This window comes from Eretmochelys imbricata, chromosome 1, assembly GCF_965152235.1.
Source record: "Eretmochelys imbricata isolate rEreImb1 chromosome 1, rEreImb1.hap1, whole genome shotgun sequence".
Taxonomy (NCBI): Eukaryota; Metazoa; Chordata; order Testudines; family Cheloniidae; genus Eretmochelys; species Eretmochelys imbricata.
The window spans coordinates 102,947,128-102,968,062 of record NC_135572.1 but is presented as its reverse complement, the minus strand read 5'-3'; the positions used below and the strand labels follow the sequence as shown (position 1 = coordinate 102,968,062).

General features: G+C 42.9%; 1 protein-coding gene across 3 annotated transcripts in view; it reads left to right on the top strand.

Annotated features, from left to right (window-relative positions):
* Window positions 1-20,935, top strand: part of FGF14 (fibroblast growth factor 14) — a 624,629-nt gene that overhangs the window by 464,994 nt on the left and 138,700 nt on the right. For 2 of the 3 annotated variants that reach the window (XM_077807055.1, XM_077807056.1), the window contains exon 2: window positions 10,153-10,263. The exons of the other annotated variant lie outside the window; for it this stretch is intronic. In XM_077807055.1, the coding sequence (XP_077663181.1) occupies window positions 10,153-10,263 (111 nt within the window). The remainder of the gene's footprint in view (window positions 1-10,152; window positions 10,264-20,935) is intronic. 3 annotated transcript variants of the gene reach the window in all.

Genomic DNA, 20,935 nt, shown 5'->3' with positions numbered 1-20,935 from the left:
AAGTGGGAGTAATTCAACCCAATTGTTTTGGCAGCTGTTCAGGAAGCAGCACAGGTATTGTCCATGTGCCTGGCTGACCTATTCTGATTGGCCGTCCATCTGAGCGTGCTGTGCGGTGGATGCATGGGGGTCACACATCTAAGACATGAAACACCTCAACTGGGAGCCATGGTCATGGTAAGGTGGTCAGGGAGGCCATGGAGGCAGAAGATCTATGTAACCAGAAGGTGTGCAATAGTTTCTGCAGTAGGGAGACATAAGGATGGTACAAAATGGGTCATTTTGATAAGCTGGTCCACAACAGTTTGTGTGGTATTGTAGCCTTCAGATTTGGGTAGTTCTGCTATAAAATCAAGGATTATGTGTGACCAGGACTGGGAAGGGGTCTCTGATGACATGAGGAGACTGAAAGGCCTGCTCTAGGCAGGTTTTGTTCGAGCATAGGTGTCGCAGGGCTTGACATAGGACCAAATGTCATCCCGCATTTGTGGCCACCAGAATGATGGTGGCTACAACATGCACAGTCTTGGATTGCCCAAAGTGACTTCCCCGGGGGTATCATGGTGTATGGGCAGCACTTCCAGCCTTGTGGAACTGTTGAGGACTTACAGACGGCCATTGACGTAAAGGAGGTTATTGACTTAAGAATAGTGGCATATCGTTGTACTGGGGAGACCTTCCTTGGATGAAGTTATGAGTTTAAGGAATGGATCGTTAGAGAAGGCAACTGGAAGCATGGTAAGGAAGTCTGTGACTACGGACCCACAAACGACATGGTGTAGTTTTAATTTGCTTGGTGGTGGTTCTTTGGCATGAGTGAGTTTTGTATAGTATTCTCCTTTTTGTATGAAGACCCCAGCTTTATCATTTTTCTTGTCTGGACAATACATGATTGTGAAATTGAATCTCAAGCAGAATAAGGCCCAATGCAACTGCCCCTGTTTCAGCACCTAGGCAGATTATTGGTATTCTAGATTCTTATAGTCAGTTAAGAGTAGGATGAGGTGTTTGGCCACCTCAAGGTAGTGATGCCAAGTCCACAATCCAGTAACTCCTTTTTCTATTTCATAATTGAGTGTGAGTAACTCCTTTTTCTATTTCATAATTGCATTTGACTGGGGTGAGCTTTTGTGAAAAATATGCACATGGATGCATCTTTTGCTGGTGCCCTGTTTCTTGGGATAGTATTGCCCTGATGGCAACATTAGAGGTGTCAGCCTGAAGGAAAAAGGGTTAGTCAGGATTAGGGTGGACCAGGACTGGACAGACGGGAAAGCTAGCTTCAGGTGTCCAAAGGCCTGGTGGGACTCCAGGGGCCATGAAACCTTGATGGTTTTTAGAGGATGGCAGTTATAGGACCTTTGAAAAGTTTGGAGTAAATCTCCTGTAATAGTTGGCAAATCCCATGAACCCCTGGATGTCTTTCATGCTCTAGAGTTCAGCTTAATCCTGAGTTGCAGATATTTCTGAGGGTCCATGAATAAACTGTCTGCTTACAGGATGGAAACCCGCCCTCCCCCCAAAAAGTGGCTCTTTAATGTGTCTTCTGCAAAATTACTTACCAAATATTATTATTTTGTCAACTACAATTCGTTAACAACATAGTAAAAGCATGTGAATTGGTTACTAACTTAGACTGGTTAATAATTAGATCACACAATGTTTTAATATGATGTGCTGCAAAGAGCCACAGGAGACACATTGAAGAGCCACTTGCGGCTCACAAGCCTCAGTCTGAGTATCACTGATGTATAATTATTTGGTTCAGTGCCCTGTAGTCTACTCAGAGTCTGAGAGCCATCTTTCTTCTTCAGAAAAAGTGCCATGTTTCCTGCAAAGCTATGGATAAAACGTTTGGTTTTCCTGGAGGTACTCCTTTAATGCTGCTAGCTCTAGTTCAGACATAGAATATATATGCCCGAAAGGAACATTGGCTCTGGGCTGAAGGTCAATGGGGCAATCATAAACACAATGCGGGGGTAATGAGTCTGCTTTCTCTTTTTTCGAAGATTTTGTGGGAGTCTTGGTATTTCACAGGAAGATGTGGGCCATCATGTAGGGATGCATTTGTAGGTCTGACATGGTTGCCACTATGGGGGGGAACATCTGGGTTACTGGAGCGGAATCCTCTGGCTTGGCTTCTCGGATATTGAGTTCTTGAATGAGAAGGCAATTCTCCCTACAGACGCTCAATGGAAAGGTAATGGCACGTTGGGACCATAGGATATGGGGTTCATGACAAATGAGCCAGGGTTCCCCTAAAATCAGGGCAAAATGCAGGGAGGAAATAAGGTTGAATTGTAGGACTTCCTGGTACTCCCCAATCACCACTTCCATGTGGTCTCCTATGTATCTGGATTCGATGCCAGTGGAGACTGATCTATTGTTTCTACCAGGTCTTCGGTAACCTTGGATTCGGTATTGGGAGACTGAGGACCCAGACCATGGAAAAATCCATAAAATTTTCCCCTACTCCTGAATCAGTCAAGGCCTACTGTATGGGAAAGGCTCACTCTACCTGCGGGATCCACAATTGCAAAGGAATCTGTAGAAGTGGAGATGGATGGGGAACTCCTGGGTAAACATAGTCCTGAGGTTTATCCCTGGTGGTACCCAGGCTCGGGTCCCTGACTGGGTGTGGGGTTAGTCTCTTCCCTGTCATCAGGTAAGCAGGGGTTTTGAGAGGACACCTCGATACTGCATGCCCTATTCCTGTATAATAGAAGCAGGAGTTCTCCTGTCCTCTGCTCTCTTGTTCTTCAGGAGATAGGTGGGGCCATCCAGTGTCAGCTGGTATCGACTCGATCGAGGTCGAGCTTGCTTGGGCCTGAGGATGGAGCTTTAGGTAAAGTGAGGGAGATTGGTAGGCTCCTCGTACATTCCAGTTTGTGCAACCTGGTGTCTATCCAGATGCACAGGTCCATGAAGGCTTCTAAACTGGTGGTGGGATCCACCCATGCCAGCTCATTTTTTAGTTCTTCTCCAAGGCCAAGGTGAAACTGATGAGTGGAGGAGTGGAGCATCATTCCAGGCAATATCTATAGTCAAATGTCTGAACTGACTGTTACCAGATTTGCCTGTTACTTTGGGGTATACTTATTTATTAGGGTTACTCTTCTGGGGTTGGGGGGGTGTCTGTAATTCTATCAATGTACTTCTTGTGTCACTTGTGTTCTCATACAGAGCTCTACTTCTCACTTCTGCAAGTTCCCTCCCAATGGAGCTATCCTGCAGGACCTAGGTTCCCCAGGGCTGGGTTCCTGCAGCCCCAGAATCAGACGAAAACACACACACATTAACAGAGCGCGTCTGAGAGGACCAGGTTAATCAGCACTCCCAAGCTGACCCCTTATATGTCCCTGGATTCAGCAGGCTGGGTCGTGCAGCACTTCCAAGCTGCCACCCTCATATGCTCCAGGTTAGCACGTCCATATCCCCACATTCACGTTGCAACTGTTCTGGTAGTAACCCACTTAATGAGCAAACCCCACAGGATTTTGGGGTGCTGCAGGGATCTTTAGCTTAGGTATGAGAAGCATTGCTGCAGAGCAAATGGGGAAGCCAAAAAACACCCATAAGGGGGAAAGAGAGAGAGAGAAGCAACCAGCTTAAGCATGAAAATTATTTATTGCCAGGTAATAACCATACAAGGGAGCCAAACAAACAAAACAGTTACAATATTAAATCTTACTTAAATTTGATTATCAAAGTCAGGTTTGGAAAATTATAACTGATCGTACAAGTCAGGGTCAGAAGGCTGTACCTACAGAGAGAGAGAGAATGAGCTGCATTCTCACCACACCGTGAAACTTGAATCAATCAAGGTTCCCAGGTGGTGGTGATAGCTGAGGGTCTGGAGTGCTGGAGACAGGCAGAGCCCCCAGCATGATCAGTCAGGAGAAGATGAAGTCCCAATAGAACGGATTCAGATTTTGGATCCAGGCATCAGAACACTTACTTGAGCATGGGTAGGGGTTTTTGTAGGGAAACAACAATGGTTCAAGGGAGAACACTAGATTTGTTTATGGGTAAACTGATGGCTCAAGGGAGTATACCAAAGTTGTTTTGTTCCGGCTAGACAATAGGAACTGATCATTTCTGATTATGGGTGGTGTTCCTTCGAGGGAGTTCACAGTGCAATTATGGAGCTTCAGTATTTTGTATACCAATAAAGGATTTATTACTAGAAGTGGTCTGATAACTACTGAGCTGGGTGTGTGCAGGCATGGGTTCATTAACATCTGGAGCATAGATCCCCCATCATGCAGTGCTTTCCTGCTTTTCTGGTCCCAGAGTTCCGTGTGGTTCTTGCCTTAGAAGCTCTGTTTTCCATTCTGTATGCTAATGGGGATGCATTCCTGTCCCATCTTCAATGAAAATGAGGCCAGGAGAGTTTCCTTAATTCTGTCACACTAGTCCAAAGGGGTTTAGGTGGGTCTTCCACTGCCTTTTCATTGCTTTTTGTAAGTCTTTCTTCTGATTGGTTTTGGTTCAAGCAGAGGCTGGGGAGGGGAACGTCTTTTGTGAGTCAGGCTGGATACTGCATCTTGGTTCCCTAAGAACACAGAGATGACGGGTAACATGACTGACATAGGAAGGGGTTGACCACAGGGTTTGCTGGAGCTTTCATATGGCAGTCTCTGCTGTGTGGATTGCATAAATGAGTCCCAGTTGGTCAGTACCAAATGATTCTGTTCTAAAAAGGGAAAGGCCCATACCAAGGCCTTCCTGTTAAGGAAGCTCAGTGCCAGCCCCACCTGAACTTGATCTGTGACATAGTTCTGAGGCTGGAGCATAAACAGGAGTCTGCACTTGATAATGAACCCACAAAACTTACTGAGGGTATCATCATATCTCTCCAGCAAAGGAACTCTGGGGCAGGTCAACCGAGCATGTGTCTTAAGAGAAGCAGAATGGTTACCCACAACTGCTACGAGTTCCGTAGTTTGCTCCTGCAAGGAATGATTTCCTGTCTGAAGCTGTTGTACTTTGGTCCCTCAGTTGTTGGTTTTCTGTCTCAAGGGCAGTGATCTGCTCCTGAGCTCTCTCAGGGCCCTGGAACAATGGTGGGGCAAGAGCCCTGGCAGAGTCCATATTCAGTCCAGGGGTTCAAATATGAGGAGACCAGGGTGGTCTGAGCAAGCTGTCAGGGCTCATAACATGACCTAGTTGTTGGATCCAGGAGTAGAGTCAGGGTTGTGGTCATTCCAGGAGTCAATCTGGGGTCAGAGTCAGAAGTCATGCCAACAGTTAAGTCTGAGTTGGAGTCAGAAGTTATGCTAAGGGGTCAAACCAGAGGTAGAGGCAGAAGTCACACCAAAGGTCAAGCCAGAATCAGCAACTGTGGGTCAGGGCGAGGAAGCAGGAGCAGGGATGAGGCGTGGCAGCAAGAACTAGGTGAGGAAGCAGGGACTTGGTCTCAGAAGTCTGAGCAGCAACAGGCCTAGCAACTAGTTGCTCAGACAAGGAATGGGACAGGAATAAGAAGCCTTCTACGTGGTAGTGTCCAATCAGCAGTCTGCTGTTAGTCATCTGACCCTGCTGAGTCAGCAAGTATAGTTTCTCACCAGCAGTTCTCTCTTTAGCCCTTGCAGCTCAGTGGCACAGAGAATAACGCTCCCACTTGACAGTCTTGGTGGCCTGGGTTTGACACTTGTGGCACCTGACGGTCAGCCCTCTTGTAAGAAGAGAAGATGTGAAAAAACAAACCAAAACAAAGGGGACACTCGCCTTTTCTTTCGTGAGGACCCCAAGAGTGTTGCTATCAGTATCACTAACAATGAAGAATATCAAACCCAGTCTCCAAGTGGCAGAATCACCTATGGTGTCACACGGGCCATGGTAGAAGTAACAGTTTTGAGATGAAGTGGCTGAGTAATTAAAAAGCCATTGAGTTTCAAAGATAGTACTGACAGATGTCCAAGAAGAGTCAGAATAATTCCCTCATTTGTTGGGGGAGTCACAATATTACCAGTCGCAAGTGTTGAAAAATCATAAGACAGGACACCAAAATCATATTTTTAAAAATAGATATTTTAAATGTGTCCTCTGGGACTTTTTTTTTTATAGCTGTTGGGATTAATCTTTTCAAGTTTTTCTGCACAGTCATGAAGACTAGAAACTTTTTTATTTAAATGTAAGCTGAAATTCTCACATACTCATCTGACGCTAGGGCGTAGGGCTTTAAGAAAAAGAAACAACACAGGACATGATAAAATTACAGAAGTTGAGGTACTGAGGTAAGGTCATCTGCCCTCACCCTCTTTGTTTGTGTGTTTCATTGACTACATTTCTTTGTGGTTGGTCTTGGTGGATATTTTTTGTGTGTGTGTTTAGTTTAGGCGGGAGCAAAGGGCAGAGGAGTTAGGGGACAGGAAGTATGATGAATTGTAGCCACTAGTCCATGAATTCTGATGCCTATCATATCACTGGGATATAGTATAACCTTTTTAACCCTGACACATCTCATGTGAGTGTGCACAGGTAATAAACATCAGTCCTTTAGCAGTACTCTTTATCCCATTCTTATTAGGCAACTATTTCTTCTTAAAGAACATAAAACAATAAATTGTATATGCTGTAAGGCCCTTTGGGACTGGTTCTGAAACTTTCTGAAGCTGAACAGACTTGTACTTTCTTTAATACTTTTAAATGTCTGTAGTGCTTGTGGAAAGTACCAGATTGAAACTCCTAGAGAATGAAGTCTGCTGTTTAGCCATGGAACAGCTATAATACAGGCAGTAGTAGGTTTCTCTGTCAGTGTGTCTCAGTTGTGTTCTGGAAGGCCACCTATATATTTGCAAGGATAAGATTCAGCATCCCTGCCCTGTCATCCCTACATCTCTTTGCTAAAGATGCTGACCATGAGACTAATTTTCATAGTTTTTGTGAGGTGAACACTTGTTCCTTGTGAACCAGACTGAGATTAACAAATCATTTCACACACCCTCAAATATCAATAACCTTGGTCACTATCTGAGCTGATAACACAAAGATGAAAGGCTTTGTTTCTCATTACCAATTCATTGAGCAATTTAGTCATTTGAGCACTCCTTTAACTAATTAATTCATATTTCTACAGTGCTTTGAAGGTCTAGAGTGTTACAATAAAGCAGTACTGAGTATTACTATTTAGGGCTGATCAAAAATATTCTGAACTAAACATTTTCTTATTGGAAAAGAGGTTTGCTGAAATTGAAGTTTTCTAGGGGGAAAGAGCTTTTTGGAATAATTTTCCAACAGGAAAATTGAAATTAAACTTTCTGTAGGACACCTCAGCTTGTGGAGCATGAAGGGAGTGGGAGAAGGAGATCCTAAGAATCTATAGATAAAAGGAAAATGAAAAATAAGGATTTTTTTGATATTACAGACAATTGTAACAGGAAGGTTTTATATCCTTTTTCTTCCATTATTTTCTCTGACTTATAAGAACTACTTTTCATAATGGAAGCATATGTTTTATGTAAATCAATTCCAATAATTTTAAAAATGAAACTTCAAATGAAGGAGTCATGCTCACGTAACAATTGGCCAGGTTAGAATACATCTTTGATAGCTGAAAGCATTCACAACTCATGCAACTCACGCATTTCTAGACTACTAATGCACACTACATGCAATGTCTAGACTACTAATACAAAATGTGGCCTGCCTTATTGCCATTACTTTGCAGTATTTGAGTCTTGGCAAGAAAATGCTAAATGGAAAAGAACTGCCACGTAGCACACAAGCCCCGACCCCAAAATTCTGGCTTAACTTGTATTCACTCACAAGACTATTTTCACTCATGTGTAATTTTGTATAGCTAATAAACCAGAGGTAGTTTAAAATGAAAGAGCAACAATACAATTGTTTTCTTTTTTAAAAAAAGCAAGTTGAGTTTATTTTTTTAAGTAGCTAAGAAAATTGCTTTTAAAAAGATGATTAAAGTGTAATTTTGATGGTCTACTCTAAATTTCAACTTTGTCAATCAGCACATTAGATGTAAACGTTTTCTGATAATGATTGACTTTAATTGAGCCTTCTTAGGAGACAGTGATTGTTTTAAATTAAAAATGGTACCTTTTCCATTTAGCTGAAAGCTTATTTGCATTCATTTCAGCTTTGAGCATAGACATAACCACCTACATCTTTACTAACATTGTATTTTCTCCTTTTTTCCTTCTCTTAAAATGCTTCATGAATTTGTCAAACAAGTTAGCTTTAACTATTTCCTTACTGATCCTTGCAATTTTGGCAGTTTTGATATTTATTAAGAATGATTTATTAATTTTAAGCTTATCAATTTAGAAACACTTATAAAAATAAAATTGTTACACGTGTAGTGCCAGGCTGATCAGGGAGTTTGTTTGTTTGTTTGTTTGAGTGATTAAAATGGTTTTCAGTATCCAGATTATGTCGATTAAGATAGTAGTTCAAGGAAGACCATATACTCCAGTACTTTTAGAAGACTTGTCAAACTATTCCTGTGTAAGGGTTCTGCAAGCCTTGCTGACATAAATAATCTTTATACAAGTAGTACAGTTATGAGTCACTCATGAAAAGCCAGGTTTGCAAGACTGACTAATACGGCATATATGAGGAACATTTGCTTATATTTCATAATACTTTGAACATTTTTGTACTGTAGTCTTTATAATAAAAGCCTCTGAAATATTTACAGTTTACAGTGTAAAATGGAAAAAGTAAATTTAAATGGTTCTGTTTGTTTAAAGAATGATTTGTTACACATTTTATGAATAGCAAATACGTTGCAAAAAACCTCACAAGTTAATCATTTATGTAGATCATCAGTACTAGCTGACACCTTTTGGGAAACTTTGTAAACATTCTATTTAGGAATAATTCTGTTTATATGCCACTATTTTCCATATTCAATCTCCTTGTTCATTAAGAACCAAGCTGTTGAACTCCTTATCCATATTACAAGTAATCCTAGTGACGTCAATGGGATTACTCATGAGAGTAACAGTTCATCAGTATGAGTAAGGGGTTCATAATCTGGCCCAAATATAAGAGTATTTGCATGAAAACAGGGTCTGTATTTCTTAAGATTTCATCTATTCATCCTACTAATTACTCATCTGAAGTTCTAATAAAATCTTTCTGATATTAGTTAATCGTTATGGAGATGAACATGATGTCATAAACACAAAATTATTGCTGTATCCCCACAGGTTGCTTGCCAGTCATTTCTAATTTGTTAGGCAGAGTTGGGCCTGGTATGTATTTTGATGATAGACATTTAAGTAAAACTCAGCTTCTGCAGGAAGGTGGCATTCTTCCCTTGGAGGATTGAACTAATTTGCCAGCAAGGTGTTATGGGTGATGATGAGGCACCATCTTTGAGACAAAGCATAACGCTGAAGCTCTGTGGTCCTTAATCAACCCAGTGGCAATCCTCATGAAAGTAGAGATGTTAAGCCTGGTGTCCTAGCCAAATTCCAATTTAGGGAGAATGCACTTATCCTTTTAAAATTCCCCTTTCACATTTAACTGGGTAAGATATTTTTCAGTTCTCCTCCTAAATGCTGTTGCTAGTGAAGAACTCTTATGTCCTGCTGTAGGCATGGCTGTTTTTGAGAGCTGCGGTTTTTAGTGATACTTGTTTATTAGTCTATAAAGCACTTTGGTACCTTCCACGTTCAACTATTATTAAATATTACACAAAAAATGTGTCACTTGAGGTAGGGAATAAAATGAAGAAAAAAAACAAACCAGATGAACTCTAAGCAACAAAGGCAGTTTTTTCATGTGAGTGTCCCTAAGAGTGACCAGTGAAGTATAGTAATTTAAATCTAAATTATATGAAATATGAACAGGATTTTTAAAAATGATTTTTTTCCTTTAAATCACTTTTAATTGCAATCTGAAATGTCTTTGTAGGGGCTAATGTAGTTTAAACTAGAGTTTCTCATACACTAGTTCAGCTCTTTGTATCTCTGTTAGTTACCGTCAAGAATGTTCACAGGAGAAAAGAGGACATAAAACTGGTGTAGTAAAATTCTGATGGAAGAAATTTTCTTTCTTCATCTCCAACAGATATTGTCCTGTTTAGTACTACTGAGACAGTCTTCCTTCTACAATGAGAGAAATAGGGATAACTCTTGGAAAAAGTTTTGAGGCTAGTGACAAAATATGTTTGTCTTTCAGATCCCCAGCTCAAGGGTATAGTGACCAGGTTATATTGCAGGCAAGGCTACTACTTGCAAATGCACCCCGATGGAACTCTCGATGGAGCCAAGGATGACAGCAGTAATTCTAGTAAGTGACTGCTCTAGGAGAATGTATTAATCTCAAACACAGACTGCAGATGTAATCATTCAAATATATACGTGCAAACACTATTTTAATGGGTTTTGAGGAATTCTGATGTATTTTGGCAAAAAGATTCTGTCAACTTAAAATATATTCAACACTAGCATGCCTTTGAAAGGATCCTTAGCACTACTGCATGTGTGAAAAAGTATCCAGGAAAGAAGCAATTATGCATTTTGTTAGTGTCTGGCATTAAGTTTCAGATTTTCAAAAGTGATCAGCGTTGGTCTAACTCGACTCCCATTGAAGACAATGATAAAATTCCAGTTGAAATCAGTGAGAGGAAAGTTAGGCCAATACTGAGCACTTTCAAAAATCCGCCGTAAAACATTTATCAGCAACATTTTCCTTTATCTTTGAAAAATAAATATAGACAAAAGAATAAAAGAAAATATCTTTGGAACTCTGACAACCAAGGCAGTGTAATTAAGCATATGTATAACTGTAAGCATGTTATTAGACTCATTGAAGCATATGCTTAAGTATCTAATTGGGCTGAATTGGGCTAAAGAGATTGATTCCACAAGATTCCCAATGACTTCAATAGGATTTCTGCAAGTGCGGGGACTGCAAAACTGGAAACAATTTGAAAAGCTATCGAAACAAAACTGGTGTCACTTTTCAAATCTCTTATGGATCATTTTTCAGTGTTATTTCTTTCTGTATAATATTGCTGAACATTTTGATACAGATAATGCATATATATTCTACCACTTGAGCTGCAAGTGGTGGGTAAGCAGACTTACCCTCACTCTCGAATGGTTCAATTTTAATAATTTTCATAAAGCATAGCAGACTTCTGAGGTTCATTTTTATTTTCTGTTTATAAGACATTTATTTACTCATTACTCATACATTAATATATGTCTGGTTAAAATTAGGCTGCAGGAGATGCAGGCTCTGTTTTTGTTTTGTTAGATCTTCTGTTATTGAGACTACAGCTGTTAACACAATATGTGTCCTTAATGTATTTCATCCACAGATATTGTTACTGTTTTATTGACTGTTATACTTTTCAGATTGTAGCAAACTAATTACTGTGTATATCACTGTTCTCTCTCCTATTTCTCTGTGTTCCTTTCTCATCTCCGTGTTTTTCATAACTGTCTTTCTGTTCTCTCCCACTGAAGTACGTCCATTTCTAATGCCCCTTCTCTTTTGGCCCAGTACCACAAGCTGTGCAGAAACAAGATTCCCATTGCCTTCAATAGGAATGCATTTTGCTTGCATGAGGCCTGCAGGATGTGTGGGATTTTTTGTTTCTCTTCCCCTGCCTTCATTTGGGGAGACGTCTAGTGGCAGTAGTGCAGGGTTGTCCTTTTTATTGTTACAATACATCTAAATAAATAAATCTTTCTTAGAAACCTAATTGTGGACTTTGAAATCTTTGAAAATATAGGCCACAACCCCTTACTTTCCTCTCTTCTCTGTTGCCATCTTTTTAAAATCTCCCATCTTTTCTCCCTCAGTGTTTTTTTCTTCTTTTTCTCTATCTGTCTGCCTGCTCTCTCATTCTCCCCCATAGTTCCAAAATGCAGAATAATTTTTCTTGTCCAAAAACAGCCTGTGCAAAATAAAGATATTTCATATTCAAGATAAATAATGGTGGGTCCTGTTATATTTTACATTTGCATGAGTTAGAGATTAGGCTGTGAGTTTTCCCACAAATTTAACATTATTTGCTATGGAAAAAATGGGCATGATTCACCATTCAGCACTGCATTAATCCTGTAGCCATTTTGAAATCAATGGATTTACACCATTGTAAAACATGAGTAACACAGTGTGAACCAGGCCCAATGTCTGGATCAGTGGCAAATGCAATATAGTATTAAAAATGTTACCAGCCAAATGCATATATTGCCACTTTAAACTTTTCATATAAATAATATATCAATGCCAACACTATCTTGCAAATCAGAAAGATAATGTGTGTCACCACTTGGGCACTTTCAGGAATATAGAAACAGCTATCAGTCTCTGTCTCCTCACTGTTGCCAGTCCTTCATGTTAGTTCTTTGTCTTTTTTCCCCAGTCTTTGTCTGGAGTATGTTTTGTTTCCTTTCATTTTCCTATGCTCTAATTCTGTTTTTGCTATTCCCCCTTTTAAAAAAAAAGAACATGAATGTTTCTCGTGGATGAACTAGCTTTTACTCTTTTGATTTGCCTTTCATTTTGCAATCTCCTTATTTTGAGAATTCAAGCCCCAGTCTTACTGATGGATGTGGTTTGGCTGGCCCTAAGGGTGAGAAGTGGAAGAAGTATTCAGCATTCAACCTCACCCTCATCCTTACCTTATCTTGCTGCTGATTGATTTGGAGTGGGGATGAGAATTCTTCTGACTGTTGAGTTTACACCTTGCCTATTTGATTAACAGCTGCCCCCAACTCGTGAGGGGCGTAGGGATACATTGATCGTCAGGTGGGGAGGGAAAGCACTTTTGTCGCCAACAGGGAGAATGGAGCTTCCTGTCCTTTTTGAGAATAGTTTTGGATTGAGGTTGATGAAAGCACTGTTGGGTTAATGTTGCAGGGTGGCATGGACTATAGTGCCTCTGCCATGCTTTTCAGCATGCTGTGCACTACAGCTGATTGGCACTGAATGACAGGAAATAATTTTCCCCAACCCATGGTTTGGCTCAGCAGTTGGCTTCCGTTGAGCATCCGGGGGAATGGCTAGTGAGGGATGGATGAAAGGGGGCGTCCTTGAGTTCCTGACAGGGAAGCATTGTGAGAAGTTGAGTCACACAGCCTTATTTTCTGCTTCTTATTTATTATTTATAGAGCGTCCAAACTTGTGCCAGGCAGCTAGAGAATAAATAAAAAAGAATGATCTCTGCCCCGCAAAAGCTGACAGTCTAATTTTAGATATGTCTCAAGGCATAGGAGTAACAAACAATACAGGGTGCTGTAGTGAGGTAGGACAAGGGTAACTGTAAGAAGATCTTGTAGTTACTCAGTTTGGGTATGTGCATAACTAATGCTTCCATTACAGTCCCACCAAAAGTTGTCTTTTAAATTAAAGCTTCTAGCTATTTATAATGGGTGGGATTTTCAGAAATACTTCATATTAGTCTAATGCTTCTCCCATTGGAGTCAATAGGAATTTTACCAGTGATTTCAATGGGAGCAGAGTTAGACTAATGCAGAGTGCTTTTGAAATCCCACCCTGCAGTTTCACAAGGGCAATATTCCTCAACAATAATAGGACATATTGCTGCCACAGCTTATCTTAAACCTGAGCATAGGATCAGGAATGAGTGGGCCTGGCGATGCAGTAACCAGTAAATTACATAGGAGGCCTTTTTACGTTTAGTACAGATTAGAAGCACCCCTTTTTTGTACCCAATTCTTTGCATGAGGTAGGGCTGATTGGGGAGAGGAAGTAAGAAAGAAGGGATCACATGTAATATATACTAGCTATGTCACTTAATACACTTCTGGAAGGTGCTCAGTACTGCGGTGATGGGCATACTCCAAGAGCCTGAACTGAACAGAATTTGGTGGATTTCAGTTCAGAGCTGTTTTCCATTGGGGTACTCATCTCTCCTGGGACCTGTTAATAACATTGGCTGAAGAGGTATGGACTAGTCCATCTGTTGGATAATGGTGGAGAATGAGCTTTCCCATTTTTCATCATAAAATTGGGGCCATTTGTTGAAACCATCATTCGTACATTGAGTCCTTTATTTGCTGACCTTTCACGGGGAATGCCAAATAGATTTTATTCCAATACTGCTAGTTTCTTTACTATTCCTCCTATATTATATTGTCCTTTTCTTCTCCCCTCAGTTGGTGTATCCCTCTGTTTCTGAGCTGACTTGAGGCTGGTATAGAAATAACACTGACTAGTACTGTAGATTCAAACACTGTGGTACTATTTAGTTTAGCTGTCCAACTCCAGCCTCTAACCTACGTGGGCCCCAAAAATGTTCCCAGTATCATTTAGTGTGATGTAAACTTCCTTTTGGGACAGTTTGTGTTTTAATTGTTTTCCACAGGGCAGACCACTGTTAATTTGAAAAGTGGATCTGACACATGATGTGATTAATATAGAAACCATGAAGAAGTAATGGAGGAGATTTCTATACTATGGTCCTGGAGACATTTAAAATGTTATGTTTTCCAAACCTGGTCCATTTATAATTTCCAGTCCCCTCTCTCACGTAACCCTCCTGGTCAGCTTCAAACTCCACCCCTCAGGTGGTGAAGGTCCCCCCACAAGTGGTCTGTAGCTTGATTACTACCCACCTGGAATCCAGACTTGAAAACCTGATTTTACCTAGGTTGCAGCCATCCCATTGATCTGCTAGGATGAGACTTATTCAGTTGCTGATAATCCTCAATGACTGTCCCACTTGGAGGCAGATACTGAGGTACCAGTCCCCCTGTCTCTGCCACAAAGAGTATGATGCAAGAATACAATAAAAACCACTGACTTCCCCAGAATCAAAGGGATTCTGTGACAAAGGCAAGGATAGAACACAATTATCCAGGGTGGCATTCAGTCACCTTCAAGATGAGACCATCCTTTTTCTCTTTTCCTGCAGCCCCCCTGCCTCATTACTATACACCTCTCAACTTCTGCAGCTAAGGAAAGGATCTTACAAACAACAGGCTCCTTCACTACACAACCCTGATTCATCCCCAGAGCAGCTCTGTACTGTGAACTGAATGAGACACAGGTCCCATGTTAAAAATAGTATGTGATCATGTAATTAAAGAGCAGGGGAACGAATTACATTGCACAGTCAGCCTTAATTCAGGCAGCTCCTAATTTTTGAGTGCTTGGCTTTGCAACTTGAGTTATACACTTTTAAGAGAGGGTTATGGGTAGGGCCCTACCAAATTCACAGCCATGAAAAACGTGTCACGGACTGTGAAATCTGGTCTTTTGTGTGTTTTTACCCGATAATATACAGATTTCACTAGGGAGACCAGAGTTTCTCAAACTGGGGGTCCTAGCCCAAAAGCAAGTTGCAGGGGGTCACAAGGTTATTTTAGGGGAATTGTGGTATTGCCACCCTTACTTCTGTGCTGCCTTCAGAGCTGGGTGGCCAGAGAGCAGCGGCTGTTAGCCAGGTGCCCAGCTCTGAAGGCAGCACCCCGCCAGCAGCAGCACAGAAGTAAGGGTGGCAATACCATATCATGCCACCCTTACTTCTGAGCTGCTGCCTTTACAGCTGGGTGGCCAGAGAGTGGCGGTTGCTGACTGAGGGCCCAGCTTTGCAGACAGCAGCGCAGAGTAAGGGTGACAGTACCCTACCAGGCCATCCTTACTTCTGTACTGCTGCTGGTGGCGGCTCTGCCTTCAGAGCTGGGCTCCCGGCCAGCAGCCACCGCTCTCCAGCCACCCGGCTCTCAAGGCAGTGTGCTGCCAGCAGCAGCAGTGCAGAAGTAAGGGTGGCAGTATCACAAACCCCTCTATAATAACCTTGCTATCCCCTCCCTCAACTCCTTTCTGGGTCAAGACCCCCAAAATTACAACACCATGGTATTTCAGATTTAAATAGCTGAAACCATGAAATTTATTATTTTTAAAATCCTGTGGCCATGAAATTGACCAAAATGGACTGTGAATTTGGTAGGGCCCTAGTTATGGGTGGAGGTTTTATGATATATAATTTCCCAGGGTTTTTTGTTGTTGTTGTTTTTTAACAGAAAAAACAAATTCTAATACACATGAAAAGGCCTGTTCTATAAACTTAGATACGGCTGAATATGTAGATGTGGCAGATTCTTTGACTGAGAGATCGGGCTAAGTGACTGAGATTTAGGCCTGCCACATTATAGGGCTGGGTTATAATCCCAGCTTGTGTAACATCTCGGTCAGGTGAAAGGGCTTGCTCAATAATAAGGGTTGTGAAGAGCACAAAATTATTAACACCCATAAGTGGGGGGTTTGGATTTCTGATTGCCAGGAATTGGGTTCCTGACTGCCATTTGTGCCTTTGAAAAACTCTCCCTGCCTTCTCATTACTCTGTTCCTTTTCCAAAGTCAAAATATATTTTGATGGAGGAGCCATTTTTGTCTCCTCCCATAAGCTCAAAGAAAAAGTGGAGTCCTTTTGTCTCTGTCCTACCAGAGGTTCTGTACTGTGTAGCATGATGATGTATGGTGCTGGGACAGTGCATGTGTAATACAGACAGATGTTCGCAAGTTTTAGCAACCTGTCTTTAGCAAGCTGTACTGAGGAAAATACTGATGGAGCATCTTATAAATCAGACATATCCGAACAGACCTTCATGGAGACTTCAGAAAGCACCTCTCTAATTCCAGGGATTTCAAATTTCAAGTTACTGCAGCAAACCATGCAGGGGTGTGTGTGTGTGTGTATGTATTTTATAAAATAAAACATAAATGTAAAATAATATACATATTCATGCACACACACATACATAGTGGAGTGTGTTTATGTGTACATCACCCTGGATCTCATCGAAACCCAAATCTGAATGTTGCCAATGCACTGTTTCTGAAACAGCTTAGAGAATATTACAAAACTTTCTAAGAAAAATGTGTCAGCAGTTGCTGTAGTTGCCACTGTGTGGTTATGTGATTGCAAATGTGAGGGAAGGTAGACTGTGCAATCATAAGTAGGAAGAGACGGGGATAATCCAAGAGGTGTTCTCTCTGTTAAGATGCCGTACAAAATATGGAAAGGATTAAGAGTACCTAGTTAAGGGGCATATGCACAGTCTATGAGCCAGAAGGGCTCTTTCAGTGACTGGACTGTTTAATTGTCTGCACTTCTCAAGTCTTACTTAGAGCCACAATTCTTTCTGGCCTTTATGTAAGTGTGCAGTATGGGAGGAGGGTGCTCCAATGTTCTCAGTAAGACCCATGCAGAATTGCAGCCTCTGAACTCTGAGCAATACAGAACTGCTCCCTCACTAGCAACTACTGCTCAGACAGACTCGTTGTGCCTTGAAGGGGTGGGGTGGAGGCAGAGCTGTGGCTTCACCTCCATCCCCCTATGCAGATAACTGTTCATGCTGAGAAACACTGGAAAGCTTTGTGCTTCGCTAAGGCAGGTTGTACAGGTCCCTTAGGGTGATCAGGTATCTGGTTTTCTACTGGAACACTCAGCTGAAAAGAGACCCTGGCGGCTCCGGTCAGCACCACCGACTGGACCATTAAAAGTCCAGTCGGCGGTGCTGTGGCACTAAGGCAGGCTAGTCCCTACCTGTTCTGGCTGGTACCGTGCTGCACCCCGGAAGCGGCCAGCAGGTCCAGCGCCTAGGCAGGGGGGCTACGGGGCTCCACGTGCTGCCCTTGCCCTGAGCACCGGCTCCTCACTCCCAGCCAATGGGGGGTGGGGGTGCCTACTTGGAGCCTCCTGCCCCTCCTCTCCTCCCCCGCCCCGCCTAGGACCTGCTGGCTGCTTCCAGGGAGTGTGCAGTGTGGTGTCAGCACAGGCCCACAACCTGCCTTAGCCCTCCCCCCCGGCTGCGCCACTGCCTGGGAGTCGCCCAAGGTAAGCCCCAATCTCGAGCCCCCACCCCAAACCCTCCCAAACCCATAGCACCCTCCTGCACCCTAAGCCCCTCATTCCCGGCCCCAGCCCAGAGCTTGCACCTGCAGCCCAGAGCCCTCACCCCCACCTGCACCTCTGTCCCAGCCCAGAGCTCCCTCCCACATCCTAAACCCCTCATCCCTGGTTCCACCCCAGAACCCTCACCCTTCCTGCCCCCCAATCCCTGTCTCAACCTGCAGCCCTCTCCTGCAGTTCAAATCCCTCTGCCCCACCCCCCGTCGTGGAGCCTCTTCTGTACCCCAAACCTCTCCTCCCTAGCCCCATCCCAGAGCCCATACCCCCAGCCGGAACCCTCACCCCCTTCCGCATCCAAACTTCTTGCCCCAGCCCAGAGCCCCCTACCACACCGTGAATCCCTCGCTTCTGGCCTCACCCTGAAGCTTGCACCCCGAATTAGAGCCCTCACCTCCTCCCACACCCCAACCCCCTGCCCCACCCCAGTGAAAGTAGGTGAGGATGGGGGCGAGCAAGCCACCGAGGGAGGGGGAATGTAGCGAGCAGGGGCGAGGCCCTGGGGCAGGGGCAAGGCCCCGGGGAAGGGGTGGGGTGTTGGGTTTTGTGCAACGAGAAAGTTGGCAACCCTACTTACTATGAGCTGGGCCTAAATAGAGCTCAATTCAATCTTTAGTGAGAGATTAATAGAATTACAGCTGAAGTGCTAGAAGATTGAAAGTTGCAAGCTGGCATGGAAATAGTCCGCACTGAGGAGCACTGCAGAACCAGGTTCTGTAGGAAATTGATTTTTATTTGACCAACTTATGAGCATGTGGCTATCACATACTGAGCCTGAGCTATAGAGTGTTTTGCTAAAATCAATGAGAAGTGTGCACCAAAGAGAGTTATGCTGGCTATATGTTCATCAATAGTTGTATGCAGACTAATCTTCTTTGTCCCAATGGAGTGTGAACTGTCTTGTGGGATGAAATCCAGGCACGCTTTCAAGTACTGGACCAATGTACCAGTATGGGGAGGAGGTGACCAGCCCTCTGTGGAGATAGAAGTGGTTCGGGACTATTTAGAAAAGCTGGACGTGCATAAATCCATGGGACCGGATGCGCTGCATCCGATGGTGCTAAAGGAGTTGGCGGATGTGATTACAGAGCCATTGGCCATTATCTTTGAAAACTCATGGTGATTGGGGGAGGTCCCGGAAGACTGGAAAAAGGCTAATGTAGTGCCCATCTTTAAAAAAGGGAAGAAGGAGGATCCGGGGAACTACAGGCCAGTCAGCCTCACCTCAGTCCCTGGAAAAATCATGGAGCAGGTCCTCAAGGAATCAATTCTGAAGCACTTAGAGGAGAGGAAAGTGATCAGGAACAGTCAGCATGGATTTACCAAGGGCAAGTCATGCCTGACTAACCTAATTGCCTTCTATGATGAGATAACTGGCCCTGAGGATGAGGGGAAAGCAGTGGATGTGTTATTCCTTGACTTTAGCAAAGCTTTTGATACAGTCTCCCACAGTATTCTTGCCGGCAAGTTAAAGAAGTATGGGCTGGATGAATGGACTATAAGGTGGATAGAAGGCTGGCTAGATCGTCAGGCTCAACGAGTAGTGATCAATGGCGCCATGTCTAGCTGGCAGCCGGTATCAAGCAGAATGCCCCAAGGGTCGGTCCTGGGGCTGGTTTTGTTCAGTATCTTCATTAATGATCTGGAGGATGACGTGGACTGCACCCTCAGCAAGTTTGCAGATGACACTAAACTGGGAGGAGTGGTAGATACACTGGAGGGTAGGGATAGGATGCAGAGGAACCTAGAAAATTAGAGGATTGGACCAAAAGAAATTTGATGAGGTTCAACAAGGACAAGTGCAGAGTCCTGCACTTAGGACGGAAGAATCCCATGCACTGCTACAGACTAAGGACCGAATCGCTAGGCAGCAGTTCTGCAGAAAAGGACCTAAGGGTTACAGTAGATATGAGCCAACAGTGTGCCCTTGTTGCCAAGAAGGCTAACAGCATTTTGGGCTATATAAGGAGGGCATTGCCAGCAGATCGAGGGACATTATTGTTCCCTTCTATTCAACATTGGTGAGGCCTCATCTGGAGTACTGTGTCCAGTTTTGGGCCCTACACTACAAGAAGGATGTGGAAAAAATGAAAAGAGTCCAGCGGAGGGCAACAAAAATGATTCGGGAGCTGGAGCACATGACTTATGAGGAGAGGCTGAGGGAACTGGGATTGTTTAGTCTGCAGAAGAGAAGAATGAGGGGGGATTTGATAGCTGCTGAACCTGAAGGGGGGTTCCAAAGAGGATAGATCTAGACTGTTCTCAGTGATAGCTGATGACAGAACAAGGAGTAATGGTCTCAAGTTGCAGTTGGGGGGTTAGGTTGGATGTTAGGAAAAACACTTTCACTAGGAGTGTGGTGAAGCACTGGAATTGGTTACCTGGGAGGGGGCTGGAATTTCCTTCCTTTGCAGTTTTCAAGGTCAGGCTTGACAAAGCCCTTTCTGGGGTGATTTAGTTGGGGATTGATCCTGTTTTGAGCAGGGGGTTGGACTAGATGACCTGAGCTCCCTCCTAACCCTGATATTCTATGATTCTATGATTCAATGCTCTTTATTAGCAGAGTTCCAGCATTCTCCTTTCCATTTTAACAGCTCATGCACTAGTCTAATTCGTTCAGTGCTGAGGATCTAAGGTTATAATTTGGTGGCCTTAAAAAGACACATAATTAAATCTCTCTCTCAGTGCTTTTTAAACCACTAGAGGTTAATAAACATAAACCTCTCTAATTTGTTTTCTCATCATTTGCATAAAAACACTAATTATTTCAAGGCTGCAAACCTTCTTCATAGGTTGTCATTGTCTGACTTGGGTCCTGTTTCTTTTTTCTCAAATGTTGTTACAGAAGTTTGCTTTCCAAAAGTTTTGAAGAGACTTCTGTGATGTGGAGTCATTTATTATTAACAGTTTTCCTGGATATTTTGTGTCTTTGTGCATCTTTCTTTAATGAAGTTGTTTGATTTCTTACGCGGTGCCCCTTAATGACCGGAAATAGAAGACAGGATATGTATGCCCTCTTCTCTCTGTTATTGTTGTTATTTATTATTTACTATATTACTATATTATAGT